The sequence below is a fragment of the Canis aureus genome, chromosome 2 (genome assembly GCF_053574225.1).
Source record: "Canis aureus isolate CA01 chromosome 2, VMU_Caureus_v.1.0, whole genome shotgun sequence".
NCBI classification, from domain to species: domain Eukaryota; kingdom Metazoa; phylum Chordata; class Mammalia; order Carnivora; family Canidae; genus Canis; species Canis aureus.
This window is the reverse complement of record NC_135612.1, coordinates 62780110-62794871: the sequence shown is the minus strand read 5'-3', so window position 1 is coordinate 62794871 and position 14762 is coordinate 62780110. Positions and strand designations below refer to the sequence as shown.

The 14762-nt window shown below is 60.1% G+C and overlaps 1 protein-coding gene across 11 annotated transcripts in view; it reads right to left on the bottom strand.

Moving 5' to 3' along the window:
* Positions 1–8008: 8008 nt before the first annotated feature.
* The window catches only part of ZFYVE28 (zinc finger FYVE-type containing 28), a 159244-nt gene continuing 152490 nt past the window's right edge, over positions 8009–14762 (bottom strand). For 10 of the 11 annotated variants that reach the window (XM_077876154.1, XM_077876152.1, XM_077876150.1 and 7 more), the window contains 5 exons: positions 14339–14472; positions 12772–12888; positions 11568–11672; positions 9619–9722; positions 8009–9263 (listed from right to left, as the gene is read on the bottom strand). In XM_077876154.1, coding sequence (XP_077732280.1) covers positions 9132–9263; positions 9619–9722; positions 11568–11672; positions 12772–12888; positions 14339–14472 — 592 coding nt within the window. In that variant the 3' untranslated portion in view covers positions 8009–9131. The remainder of the gene's footprint in view (positions 9264–9618; positions 9723–11567; positions 11673–12771; positions 12889–14338; positions 14473–14762) is intronic. The other variant, XR_013366836.1, reaches the window with a different exon arrangement.

Below are 14762 nucleotides of genomic sequence, written 5' to 3'. Positions count from 1 at the left end.
GTGCGCTCGGCCGCCACCCTCCGCCTCGGGCCCTCAAATTGACACATAAGGGCGAGCGGCGGCCGGCGTAGCCAATGGGGGCCGGCGCTGCGGCTCTGGGGGCGGGTGCTGGGTCGGGCCGGGGCCAATGGGAGCCGTCCGAACGCCTCGGGCCGGGCCGAGAATGTTGACAGATGCGATGCTCGGTTCCTATAGGCCGGCCGCGCTAGTAACAATTTAGAAGCCCAAGCTTAGCAACAGCACGTGGTGGCCCGGCCCCCGCGCTCGCTGACTGGTGGCTGCTGTGCATGTTAAGTAGGCTCTGCGCGCCGATTGGCCCGGGGCGTTCTATGTAAAACAGGCCCCGCGGACCAATGGCGGCTGCGGGGCGCGCGGCCAATGAGGGCGCCGCGGCCGGACGGGTTGCCGAGAGGAAGCGGAGTGCCGGGGAACTGCACGCCCCGGGGCCGGTGCCCCGGGGCGCGTCAGGGTACGCGGGCCATGGGGTGCGCGCACTGTGCAAGCCCCGGCCACTCCGGGACAGCTCCGCGGGGACAGGGGACCTGGGGTGGGCTGCAAAACGATACCCTTTCCCGCCGGACACAGTGACCGCAACGAGGGCCGGGGGCCGGGGGCCGGAGCCCGGAGGAGGGGTGGAGGAGGTCAGAGCCCAAGAGCCGGATCATCTCAGCGACAATGACCCAGAGAGGGAGGGCGCTTTGAGCTGCCCGCTGGACCCCAGGCCCGAGCGGAGGGGCCCCGACAGTGAGGGTGGCATGCTCATATCTGAAGAGCGGGGACATCCCAAGACGTTCTTGGTGCTGGTCCCCTCTGGCCAAGGAGCCAGGGAAGCGCGTTCTCGGAAAGAAAGTTGCCCTCCGCGGGAGGAGATCAAGCCCTCCTCAAGCTCTGGCTGCTGGGAGAGAGGTCCTCGTGGCCACGCCGGCCGGCACCGTAGGAGCAGCAGCCTGGAGGGTAGCCCCACACTGGCCTCGGGTCCCTTCCGGCTTCCTTCTCACCCTTCTCACCCATTGTTGAGACGTCTTGCCTGGGAGCTGCTGAGGACGGGGCCAGCAGGTTGAGAGGGTGGGGATAAGGTGGTTGGACCCCCACCCTCCCTGCCCAAAGTTCTAAGTGGGGCACTGCTGCCACCAACAAAACAGAACAGAAACTAAAAATCTCAGCACTTTCTGTCCTAGGAGCTATTGAATGTTTCATATGCATTCCCTCATGTATATCTGAATCCCCAATTTACAGATAAGGAAACTGGAAATCCTGAGGCTTAGGGTTTGGTCAGAATCTCCTTGCAATCCCAGTAGCATGTACATTAGAGCTCCCATAAGGTGACTCAGGGCTGGTGACCCAGGAGCATAGAGAACAGGCCACCTCTTGCCCCAACACTACTTGCCAGGGCGTGAGAACCAGTTGTGTGACCTGAGAAATGGGGCTAGGGATGTGTTGCCCACTCCCCAGCCCTCCCAACAGAGCTCAGTGAGACCCAATGGGGAACTTGGATACTGCCATTAGACAGCCCTGCATGGACATTAAGACAGCCCCTGGATGGTAACCCCAGCCCTTCCTGCTCCTGCCCCACAGTCAACCCAGAACCAGGGCAGAGGCCCTAAAGCCACACAGGATAAAGGAGGTGCCCCACTCTGGGGAGGGGCAGATACATTCAGAGTTTGGGGGTGTAGGTTCACCACCTAAGGGTCAGCATTTTGCAGAGTCATTTCATCCCTGCGTATGGGAAGGGTGGGTTGCTGGCCCCAGTCTTAAAGCTGGCACCTTGTCCAGGTGAGTGCACCTGCTGGATGCCCACCCTACTAACTGCAGTGGGGTGTGAGGCATGCTCTGTATCACAGCCAGGGGAGCAAGCACCCAGGCATGACCATGGGAACCATGTGCACTCTGCACCCCAGCTTGCCTCCATCTGCAGCCTGGCTGTTTCCAGGACCCCTTTCCCAAGCACTCCCCAATGGCTCTTCGCTGCCTGTGAGAGTGGATGACTCCAGAACACAAGCTGTGTGTGGGAGGGAAGGGAAAAGTGGTCTGTGAACTAGGGGCTGGACAGGAGAGCCAGGGATTGGCATGGGTGAAGGCATCAGGGCCCCAGGCGTGGGGAGGCAACCAGGGAGGAGCCTTGTGGACCAGATAGAGCCCCCAGGGAGGATACTAAACTGCAAGGGAGGATGAACAGGGTTGGGGCAGTGCTTGTCTCACGTGGGGCCAACCAAGTGTCCACACCCACGAGCCTCAGTGTGCCCTCTCCAGGTATGTTGGGGGTGGGGTGTGGCATAGGTGCAGCTGGCTGGGCCAGGCTCCAAAGCGCAGGCCCTGTGCCACCCCTTGGTGTGTAGGGCAAGTGTCTAATGATTGTGTCACCTCTTCCAGGGAGGCTTCCCTGAGCCTGGGCTAGGCTGGCTGCCTCCTTACTTCCCCTTCACCCATGCCTGCCCAGCCCTTCCCACCCCTTCTCCAGAGTCCATGCCCCTGAGGAAGGATGCAGACCTCTCAGGCCCCCTCCCTCACCTCCATCTAGAGCCGGAGAGGGGCCACAGAACTCTCCTGCCCACCACTCCTGATCATCCCCCAGGCACCCTGCACCATGCCCCGTCCTGCACCAGCCCACACTCCCTCCCTGTCCTTTGGGGGAGCCCAGCCCACCCCAGAGCTCCCAGCCTGGGCTGTAGGAGAAGGAGTGGGGCCTGGATCCAGAAAGGACTTCTTGATTTGACTGGCAGGCGCCCTCTGCCCGGGCTTTCCTGGTTTCATCCTCCACCTCCACCCTGGCCTCGGTGTTCACCTCCTCTGGCGTTTGGAGGATGACAGAAGGCTTGCTGGCATTGGAGCTCGGGAAAGGCAGGCCCCCCTCCAGGATCCTATGAGGATATTCAGGGCTCTGAGGAGATCTGAGGGAAAGAAACCTCTAGGAAATTGCTTCCTAGCTCCCCAAGCCTCCTGGGTCCTGGCTCCCTTTCTGAATTCACAGCCCTGACTTGGAAACATGTCCATGGCCCTCAGCAGCACCAGGAAGCACCCTACCCCATCCAGGCTGTGAAGGTCTGCAAGGCCCTTCTTCCTCCAAAGCCTCCTCCTCCTGCTTCTAGGATGACCCAGCCCTGGCTCCACCTCCTCCCTTGCCTCCTCAGTCACTGGGGTGGACTCCCTAGTCCCCCTGGGTCCCCAGCCCCAGCATTTCAGGCAGGAGGCTGAGAGCAAAGGGCTGCCCTGCCTACTGTGGATGTGGGGATGGGAGAGCTGTGCAGGTTTGGTTAGCTCTCAGCAGGCAAATTCTGGGACTGGGGGTGGGGCAGGGGTGGCAAGGAGCCTGGCCTGGGGTCATCAGGCACTTCAGAACCATGCCTAGCCCAGCAAGACAGCCAGCCTTCCCGAAGCCATGGCTCCCTTGCCCTGAGATGTCTGGTATGTTCCAGCACCAGAGGAGAGTCCCAGGGGGCTTCTGTTGCTGGGTCCCCCTAAAGTGTCCCTGGATTCTAGTCTGGCCACAACACCTTGGCCAGGTTGCTTTAACCTCTCTCAGCATGTGTCACAGCTATAAAACAGTTGACAGTACCTGCCTTTTGGGGTGGCTTTGGGGTAAAAAGAAGGATCCATGGAAAGTCCCAGGCAGCAGTGGGCAGGACACAAAGCAGTGCCCAGAATGTGGTGGTAATATTAACATCAGCCCCAAATCAGCAAATGCTTCTAACCGTTGGCCTCACACACAGAGATATGGGGCAGGGTCTGCCCAGTCACAGTCAGTCAGCATCAGTCACCGTTGAACCTGGCTCGGTTGGAGTGGCCGCTGGCCCAGCCATCCAGCCACAAGCACCAGGCTGGGCCTCTGAGCATTTGGGGGTCTTCAACAAAGCTTAACATTCAGGAGAAAAGGGTCTCCAGAATACGTAAGGGGGCAGCAATGTTATCAAGATGCATGAAGACATAATTAAATGTCTGCTTAGCTAACATGATGTCAATGTTATTTTTAAAATTAAGAAAATATTTTATTATATTTGTGAACAATTTTGAGAGTAGATTTTTTTCTCACTTTACAAGTTTTCCCACTGTACTCGATGACCCCGGGGACAACTAAAACAATTGTAAATTAAATGAATTTGTGTGTGTGTGTGTGTGTGTGTGTGGCCAAGATATCCAGAGGGCCAGAAGCTCTGACAGCTCAGGGCCAGGGACCTAGTTGGCTTCCAGGCCCATGTGGGGTGTGACCGGGGACCGGGGTTAGCCTTGTTGCTGCTCCAAGGCCACTGATGGCTGTGGGCCCACTCCTCTCTGAGGGTAGCCAGAGCTAGGTGGGCAGGTCTCCCTCCCACAGACAATAGGGGCCTCCAGGCCCAACCCAAAAGCTCCTTTCCCACTACTGCCTTCTGGGGTTCTCTGGCCTAGGCTTTTCTGGCCTGTTCCTCCACCTCTTCCAGGAAGCCTTCTGGGCCTTCCAGGCTGTACCTGCCTGCTACATGTGGTCTTAGGGCAGAGACCTTCCAGTCTTAAGCTGGAGGCCCTGAAACCCACCCCCAGCTCCCCACACCTGGGCACCTGGTCATCCAGCAGCTTCTATGGCTAAAGCCACATTACTGCCTCTGATGGGACCCTGGGCTCTGTCCCACCCACCCATCTCGCTGTGAGGTGTCCAAACCACAGATCTGACCATGCCTTCTCTTGCTCAGAACTCTTTCATGACCCCCCAGTGCCCTCAGAACAAAGCCTGAATTTGGTGCCTGGGGTGACCCAGCCGTGATCCCTATCTGTACCCTATCCTTGCCAGGACTGCCACCATTGCTCAAACTCTCAGGGTTGTTCTGTGCTTCTGTGGCCCTGGCATCCTATTCTCCACGGATATCCTGCTTATCCCCCAGGGCCCAGCTCACCCAGCCAGCTCACCCACCTCCGCCCAGACCTGCAGACCCCCAAGAGCAGGGCAGGTCTGCAGTGTCTGCGTGTCCATCTTTGCCCAGCTCAGTTGCAGTGAGCAATACCAGCAGAATCTAGAGACTTGCTTGCATTTTTGTCTTTGGAGTGACATTAACTTTGAGCAACTGCTCGGTGCTAGAATCTGCCCCTCACTAGTCTCAGAGGCAGGAGAGGCTCTGAGAGCTTTGCTGACCCCAGGCTGTGCTCTGAGAATGTGTGTGAGGGTGGGGGTTGGGTCGATGCTGTCTGGGAAGGCTGCCTAGAGGAGGTGGCTTTGGGTAGGCCTCTGAAGAGATAAGTGCCTTCAGGACTCTGGGTCATGGGGTTGGCACAGGCAGGCACTTTGAGTACTGTTCACCTTTCCCCAGCTCCCACTACAGAGTCCAGGGAACCACAGGAGCTGGAAGTGGCAGAGAAACCACCTGCCTCCCTGGTGCTATTAGCCCTCAGCCCCAGCCCTGGTGGTTTCAGGTATCCAGCTCCAAGCAGGACCCCTCCTCCCCACCCTCAGACAGATCACGGATGTGGTCTGCCCGGTGTGTAGTGCTTGCTGAGTGGGGGCCCTCTGGCCCGCCTCCAGGGCCTTCTCAGCGGGCCCCCATTGCCCTGGCAGCCAGGCCTCGCTTGGAGAGCAGACTGCAGGATGGCGCCCCCTGGTGGCCATCAGGGGCTGTAGCGGGTACCCTGGAGGGGGCGAAGGACCGTGGAAGAAGGGGGGTGGACCCTGAAAGGGGAGGGGATGCTGGAGCGGGTGGGGGACCCTGGAGGGGTTGGAGACCCTGGAAGGGGCCTGTCCTGGGCCCCAGAAGAAGGGGAGCACCCCTCCAGGCCTGCTCCCCCAGTGGTCTCCTGGGGTGATATCATCCCATCACCTTCATCAGCAGCCAGGACATGAAACAGTCCTTGTCTTGTGTGCTCCTGCCCCACCCAGGGCCACACAGCTGGTGCCAGTGGCTGCCTGCCTGCATGTCCAGGCTGAGGGCAGGGTGACCGTACCTGTCAGTGGGGACGGGTGAGCCATGATGGGCGGCAGGTAGCAGGGGCACCTCTAGAAGCTGGGGGGGGGGGGGCTCTGGCCGGAACCTGCAGGGGAGGGTGGCACTGGATGGGCACCCCCTCCTCCCCTACCCCATCTACCCACCCGAGGGCTGAGTATAGAGGCTCTCTCTGCCCCAGGGATGCCTGAGGGCCTCCCTGGATATAGAGAGCTGTGGGTGCTCCCTGCCCAGACCCTCTATCCTCTAACTCCATATCCTGCAGGCTGCATCCAGGTCCTGAGCCCCTGTGGGACCCAGTCAGGCCTTGGGCCCCCTGCTGCTGCCAGAAGCTTGGGGTGGTGGTGTTGGGGATCACAGAAGGCCTTCTCCCAGGGCCTGTGCACAGCTCAGGAGAGCGGCAAGGTGGGCAAGACAAACCCAGGTGTTCCCAGCTCCTGGGAGCCCCCCCTTCCACCTGATGCCAGGCAGGGGGTGCTACAGGTTCTCTGATGCTGTTGGGGCTCCTGTCTGCAGAGGTGCCTTCAGAAGTGGCTCTCTAGGCACAGCCAGCGAGGCTGGTTGGTGTGTGCTGCTCCTGCCTTGCCTGGGACCCTCCTAAAGGCCAACAACACCTACTAGCTTCTGTGAGCCTGTTTCTCCACCTATGACACTGAGGTCCTGCCTCCTCAGGGGACTGTCAAGGGGAGTGGAGGGGACAGCACTCAGAAGGCCATAATGGCAGTGACAAGGGGAACTGGAGGCTCGGGGAAGGCTTGTCTCCTCAAGGCCTGAGGCCAGCTTGCAAGGGCTGATCCCTGGGCTTTCTTCCGGTCCCTACCCCAAGGTTTCCTGGTCCTGAGCCCCTACTGTGCTGGGCAGCAGGCCATTCCTTCTAGAACCTTCCCAAGGAAGAGACTCTGTGTTGGACTAATCCCCTCCCACCAGGTCTTGGCTCTGCCCTTGGGGTGTGGAGAGCCCTGCAGGAGGGCAGAGTGACCACACATCCCTAGCTTAGCATGGAAAGTCTCTGGAGTCAGGAACAAATGGTACTGCTAATCACCCTTGCTGAGGACTCCCGTGGCCTGAGATCTTCCCGAGGGGCAGCCCAGGGTGGGGATGCATAGGCAGCCAAGTCCACGTGGAGGGCCTCCTGGCTCCAGGCCACACCCAGAGCTCTCCTGCTGGAGGGGGGCCTGTCTATGCCAGGGCAGGCAGACCCTCTTCCCTGGGTCTCCGCTCCTCCCAGCGTGATCAGGAGGATGAGAATGGCTCATCACATCTTCAGTCTGGAAGTTGACAACTGGGGGTGTCTGTTGTGGAGAGGAAGGGGGACCCCACAGCATCTCTCCATAGGAGCTAACTTCCTGGTCAGTTGGCAGCAGGGGCTGCCTCTACCCACCACATGACCTTCCAGAAGGCACCGCTGTCCAACTAGTGAGACACCAGCTGCAGCCACCCCCAGAGGTGGGAGGGGCTCTGTCCAGGTGCACAGCTGGAGACACTCCTTCTCTTCTGCTCCTAGACTCAGGATGGCTCCTAGGGAGCCCCCAAATTCTAAACACTTCCACCTCTCAGGAAGAAAGTGGGCCTGGTGCCTTCTGGGGTTTCTCCCAGCCATTCCCTATCCTCTGGGGGCCCAGTGTTCACCTCCAAGGGACTGGGCACCCAATTCCCAGGAGACTAGCCTCCAAGAGCAGAGGAAGGGGCCATTGCCATGGCAACCCCAGGGTGCAGCCAGCCTGCCTGCCTTCTCCCCAGGGCACTCCAGAAGGCAGCCCCTAGGTAGGTGGGTGGCCCAGCCCTGGATCAGGGTGGGGGGTACTCCAAGGTGGGGGGTCCAAGAGCACAGCCCTCAACACACACATAGGCCAGGGGTCCGAGCCGAGGACACATGAGGAAAGGGGCTGGGCAAGTAGGCAGGCAGTGGAGACCCCGGAGCCCTCACAGGGCATGGGATGGGGTTTTTGTGAGGGGGCAGCCTGGCCACCCCTCACCTAAGGGCTGGTGGGAGCCCTGAGCCTGTCCCAAGAGTGCAGAAGCCCCATGCTTCCTAGGGGAGAACGCATATTAGCAAGAACACCACCACTTCCCAGACAGAAAAAGAAGGCCACGTTCACATCAGAAACGAGTGTCTGCAATCCTTAAAGAGATTTATGGAAATGGCTTCGAATTACAGCATTTAGAAAATAAAAATAATCTCAATACATAATATTCCCTCTGTTGTATACTTCCACCCCAGAAGCCATTTCTGTGCATGTGTACACACTGTTCAGCAGTAGTTGGATTTTCTTATAAAAGAAGCAGTAGTGTGCCATCTCTAAAAATAAAGCTGCAATCGTCACTGCAATGTGAAGCCTGAGATTTAAGCCTGAGGTGTCCGTGCTAGGGCCCGCTGGCTGCCTCGGCCCAGGGGCTGGGCCAATCCAGGGTCTAGGAGGTGGGCCAGGGTCCCCTGGGAGAGGGACAGAGGGGAGGGGGTCATGGTAGCAGGTGGGCAACATCCAGTGGTCCTTGGCCCCTGGGAGCCCGGGCCCAAGAACCTGGGGAGCTGGGTCTCAGCGTGGTATGGGCAGCCGTTTGCCCCCATATTGTCAGCAGGTGGGCACACTCGGGCAGGGGCTCACCTGCTGGCCTGGAGGAGCTGGGTGTATATCTGCATCTCCCCACCTGAGAATAAAGAAGATGCCTGTTGTCTGGCCAAGGTCCCCAGGGGAGCAGGGACGGGCAGCGCTGGGGAACAAGGGTGCAGCCATGGGCTCAGGGCAGGGAGAGAGAATGGGCAGTGCATGGGGAAGTCCTAGGGGACCCTGAGGCCTGGCCCCTTTCCTGGAGGTGTCCACCTTCTGCCCAGGCTTTAGCTCTGGGTGCAACCCCCACTTCCCCAGGCAAGAGTGGGCTCTTCTACCTCAGGGCAGGGCTCAGCGGGCTAGGGGCCCAGGGGCAAGGGGCAGGCAGGATGAGAGCCCACCCGTGCCCAGGCAGCCACCTGGCAGCCCTGGATACCCCCACTGCCTGAAGCCAACCTCCTGTCAGCTCCTACAGCTGGCTGGGGGTCCCCACAAGTCAGGGGGCCAGGGTGGGTGGGACGGAGGTGCTGGACGTTCTGGAAATCTGGGCAGCCTGCAGCCTCCTCCAGTGGGGGTGGCAGCAGTTCAATGAATGCAGTGAAAACCCTCCCACAGCCAGTGGCACCTCCTTCCTGGGAGTCCTTCAGGCCCTGGCTGGTCTGGGGAGTGCCAGGGCTGTGTGTCAAATGCCCGCCTTGTCGCTGTAGAACGGTGTGACGTGGAACATGTAGCAGTGCGTGCACACGCGGACAGGCTTCACCTGCCCATAGCGGGGCAGCGGCGCCGAGTGTGAGGAGCAGCGGGAGCAGAAGATCTGGAATTCAAGGGCCAGGTGGTGGGGACCGTGAGCCAGGGTCCCCAGCAGGCCCCCGACTCTGCACCTCACCCCTCCCGACCTCACCCCTCCCTCCGAAACCAGGCAGGGCATTAGTGGTGGGGCTATGCAGGACCGAGAAGTGGGACTGGGACCCTCAGAAATCCTGGGGCTCCGTGTCTGAGGTCCACACCCTGTGCCAGGTCAGAGTGGCACCCCAGGCTCAGGGACGTCTGCACAAAGACCCTCAAGGCCTTGTCGGGCTCCTGAGGCATTCGTCCTGACTTCTGAATTCTGTGCACAGCCCCCTGGGGTGGCTCCAGCCATGGTCCCTGGGCCACCCTATCCCTCTCACCTTCCCGCAGCTGCGGCAGTGGTGCTTCCGGCGGATGACAGTGAAGGGCGCTTTGCATGCAGTGCAGAAGCCACAGGCCTCATCTGGGACCCATTCGGGTGGATCTGTGACAGTGAGAGTGCGGTCAGCCAGAGGGAGCTGTGTGGGGTGCCAGCGGGGAGCAGGTGGGCTGGGGTGGGAGGCAGTGCGCAGGCACCTTGGGCTGGATGGCCTGGCCCTCCTCCTCCCTCGCCTCCCCTGGACCCCCTTACTGGCTACAGGCTACAGTCTCAGTCTTGGGAGACTGGCGGCATCACACAGATGGATGAGGTTGGTGGGGAGCCTGTCTTGTCAGCACCTCACCTGACAGAGCCCTTGGGCAGAGGCAGTGGCTGCAAAATGAAGAAATCACCCCCTACCCTTGCTCAGCTCTAGGCACACTCTGTGGGGGCCTCAAGTACCCCCAGCCTTGCACCCCTGGCTCCAAAGCAGTTCTTGGGCTCTTGGGGTCCTGGAGGCCCAGGGGGACACCCAGCTGCCTCCTCCCTGACATGCGTGCAGGCCAGGCTGGGCCAGGGGCCACCTCTTCCTTCCATGCCGCATGTGGCCGGGTCCTAGCTCAACTCCTGAGGCCTTCACTGACAGAAGCCTCTATGGAGATCTGCTCTGGAATTTGGGAGGCACGTGAGCACGGGGTGGAGTGGGTGGGCTGCCATACACAGCGAGATGGGCAGTTTCTTCTCATTTCAGGCATCTAGGTGACTACAGCATGCCAGGCCCTAAGGCTAGCACCAACAGCCATGGGGGGCACAGCATCTCAGATCCCTCCCCCGGGCCACAGCATGTGCTCAGAGGTGGTCTGTGCAGCCTCACATGGCCCTCAGGCTCAATGCTCACGTGGGCACTGGCCTGCATCCCTAGGCCCCATCCTCAGTGCCTCCAAACAGAGCTTGGCAAGGCTGCTGTCCAAGAAGGGCCTGGGGTCCCCTGCCTCCCTACTGCCCTGGAGGATCTGCCCTGTTCCCTGCCTGCCTGCACAGAACCAACTCTCCCAGCTTACATTCTGGGCCCAGTCAGCTCATCCCCACACTGCAGGGAGGTCGTCTCTCATGCTTGCCATCTCCTGTGTAAAATCTGAGGCTGGCCCCAGGGAAATCCTGGATGGCAATGCTAGCTCCTTCGGGCCTCATTAGGTCAGGGCCTCCCGCTCAGACAGATTAGGCCAGACACACTCCTGGAGAGGACTCTAAGGGTCCCAAGGGCTTCCTGGGCCTGTCCAGGGGTGCCACTTCAAGGAGGAGGCTGGGCTGCAACCCACAGGGAGGATGTGACCCTTGCCTGTGCACTGGGCAATGCAGTTCATTACATTCACATTACGCTCCCTGAGCAGAGGATTCCCAAGCTCCTATAATAGGTGCTTTGTACCATCATGTATGATTTTCTAGAACACTGGGGCAAGGAGCTTGTGCTTCTCCTGACACCCCACGCCCATAGCCTCTGGCACCTCCAGGGGACTGGGAGGCACCAGGAAGGCCCTGAGGTGGGTACCAGCTGGGTCAGCTCTGAGGGCTGTGACCTCAGGCCTATTGTGAGGTCAACCTCAGCCTCCTTCTGGGCCCCATTCACGTTTGATGCCTGGGCAGGCCTGTGGCTACCATCCATCTTGGCACCTCTCCTAGGCCTCCAGCCCCTTCCAGACTCCTGGGGGGGCCCCACTCCCACAGATGTGCTGCCCGGCATCCCCAAGCTGCTCTGGTCACTAAGCCACCAGGTCCCCAGAAGGTCTGACCTCCAGGAGGCAAGGTCCATGGGCTCCATATGAGCACACATTGTAGTCTGCAGCCCTGCAGGGAGGGAACCCCAGTTGGAGCAGTAGTGGTGTCATGAATTCTGCATCCAGGAAAGAGAGGGGACAGTCCAGATGGGGTCCTTGCCCCCTGCCCAGCACACAGCACAGACTCGACACACACCTTCCAAGTCCCCATCCCGGGTCTTGGCTGCCAGTTCAGAGGACGACAGGGTCTCCTGGCACAGGGCACAGTCTTCTAAGGCCGCACTCCGCAGGCTTTGGGTCACTAGAAGAGAAAGGAAAGGGAGAGGTTGATGTACAAGCACGGGTCCCAGTAGGCCCACCCGCATGTGGGCAGCAGTGTGGCCAGCAGGGGTCAGCTGCCCTGTAGCCAGCCAGCAGGCCCCCAAACCCCAGAGCTCCTGCACTGTCTACATGTGGGAAGGTCCCCCCGGGCTGTGATCCTGAGGCAGCAGGTGTCAGGCCTGGACAGAAGCCAAGGAACCTGCCATCCTTGCTTACAGAACTGCTTTGTGTCACCTACGTTTTCTGAATCATGATGTTTCAGGAAGCAGCTCTGCCCAGAATTCCCTGACAGGCTGGTGGTTCAGATACCAGGAGGCAGAGCTGGGGTGACTGCTCTCTCTCTTCCCCACTAGCTAGGATGTTCCCTGCTGGGCAGGGGGTGGGCTCTAGGGCTGAGCAGGATACCCTGTGTGTCCAGACGCCCTGTGAGGACAGGCAGCTTGCCCCGAACAGGTATCTCAGCCCAGGGCCAGGGGAGGATGAGCAGGGGTCAGGCCCCCTCCCTACCCTATGCACATGGGAGTATGCAAACATACGTGTGTGAGTGCATGTCTGTGCCTGAGATGTATGGACAACTGTAAATACGTGAGGAAGGTCATAGGCAGCCACAGGTTATAAACGGCCATTTCCCCCATGGAGAGGGGACCTAGGTCCCCTCCTTGACTCTGGGCTGGCCTCTGACAGCTCCAGCAGATGGAATTCGGGAGAAGTGACTCTGTGCCACGTCTGGTCTCAACTTTAAGGGGAACGGCATAGCCCCTCCCAGCCTGTTGGCCTCAGGAAGTTGGGTGACCTTGCTGGGGCTCCTACAGGGGGAGGCCAAGAGGTACTGCAGGCCACGGCCTGTGCGTGTGGGGTTGGGAGCCATCTGCAGAGATGCCAGGGCAGGCGGCCTCCTGAGGCCTGTGCCATGTGCCCATTGGTCCCTAGCAGGGAGCCTGGCAGTGCCATGTGGGTTCTGGCTGGAGTGGGGGGGGGACATGTAAAAGCTAGGTGGCTATGTAGGGCTGTATGCACATGCTCAGGGTGGGGAGGTACAGCTCCCGGGTTGGCACAGACAAGCCCTGGGTGACACTCACCCTTCTTTAGCTTCTCTTTGTCATCTGTTTCTGGCTTGGTGGCCATGACCTCAAAAAGGGTCTTGAGAATACTTCTCAGGTCACTGGCATAGTTTGTCTGCAGCTGGTCAGCTACCCCTGGAGAGGAGGACAAAGAGAGGACAGGTCAAGCCAACCAGCCACAGAGGCTCAGTGCAGCAGCCAGCTGGATGCCACCACCGCTGCCAGAGCTCTTGGCCCAAGACTAACACGCCCTCAGGTTGGCCAGGGCCAGAGGAGGCTACCCAGCCCCCCGGCCACAGCTTGGCCCAAGTGAAAGCTCAGGAGTCAAGGGAAGGAGACTTACAGACAGCCCTGCCACTGGCCTTCGGTTATCCTCTGTGCCCTTCATTCTTAGGGTCACAGCCATCACCCCTGATGGTCCAGCCTCTCCCTGAGGGCTGAGCCTGGAGCCCCGCTGTGGCCAGCCCACAGACACAGTCTCACGTGCACCGAGATGCACCCCTGGCCCCTGGCCCCTAGCAATCACCTTGGCGGCAGAGCCCCAGTGGGGATCCGTGTGACTAGGGGAGCAGAGGTGGCACCCCCCACAGCGGGTGCCCAGTGCCCAGCCTTTTGCTCTATCCCTAGAAGCTCCCCAGTAGGAGAGCATGTCCCCACCCTCACTGTAGAAGTCTCTTCCCTCCCTAAATGAGGGTGTTTCTCAGTGAAAAGCCAGGTTAGGTCTCGGCTGCCAAGTACAGCAAAGTGAGGGAAAAGTTGCGGGCACCCCACAGAATGGGAAGCCCAGTGAGCTGTCCCACCAACAGTGGTGCCATCAGCGCTTCTGGAGGATTTGTACACTGGCAACTGCACTGAGCACCTGCTAGGCACAATACTTCCTCCACCCCCCCAGACAAACCTGTGTGAACTAGAGCTGAGTCACCTGAGTTCCGGTGACTGGTCCCACCTGGCTTGGCTCGGCAGTGCCCCAGTGCCCTCGGCAGCACGGGACAGCCCTGGTTCTGCAGGGACTGCCAGGCCACAGGCAGCATTCCTGCCCAGCGGGCGGGCCAGAGCGGGCTGCAGGCCAAGCACCGTCTGAGCCCATCTCTCAAGGGTGGGGGCGGGAAGGGCAGGCAGGACGCCAGGAAGGGGGCTTCAGCGCACATGTTTATGCTTTGAACCACATGGATGTGTTAGTTATTTTAAACACAGGGCTAAGAGAAGCTCACGCCCTCTGAACTCCCCAGGGGAAACAAGCCTGCAGCTAGGTTGCCTCCCCTCCCCCAGCAGGTAGCCATCCCTAGAGAAGGAAACAAAGTTGGGCAGGGCACACTAAACACTGAACCACCAACTGGACAGAACCTCCCTCATGGGTGGCTGAGGCCCCCACGGGACCCATGAGTCCCCAGTCACACCTGGGGCCCTAGTGAGGACTTAAGTCTTCCTCCCCACTGGGTTGGGGTGAAGAAATGACACAGGGGTGGGGGGAAGACCCCAGATAAGGTGGGAGGGACCTGGCACCCCCTGCACCCTGCACCTTGTCCACCTGGGCGCTGCCCACCCCATGGAGCTCTGCCCACCCCACCCCAGCCCAGCCGGGCACCTGAAATGCAGACAAACAGGCGGTGGATCAGGTCGTGGCTGCCGTGGAACCTGGACCGGATCTTCTCCCTTGTGGCCACGGGGGCTGCCTCCAGCGCAGTCTTGTCTGAGGAGCAGGATCTGTCCATGGAGCCACTGCCAAGGAAGGAAATACAGGATGCATGGGGTGGGGGTACGGCCAGGGACTTCTGGAACTCGAAAACCCATGAGTGAGAACAAAATGCTCTCTGCCTTGGAGGCGCCTAGTGCACGGGAGCTGAGTATCGAGCTTCAAGAGCTTCACAACGTTAGCAGGATGTTAGCAGCGTCCTGATGTCCTGAACCTAAGGAGCCCCTGGCACAGTAGGGCTTCTGACCCTGCCCCTGCCCTGCCCACCAGCTTTCACTCTCAGCTCCTGCCCTCTCTGGGTGGGGTGTAGACTACT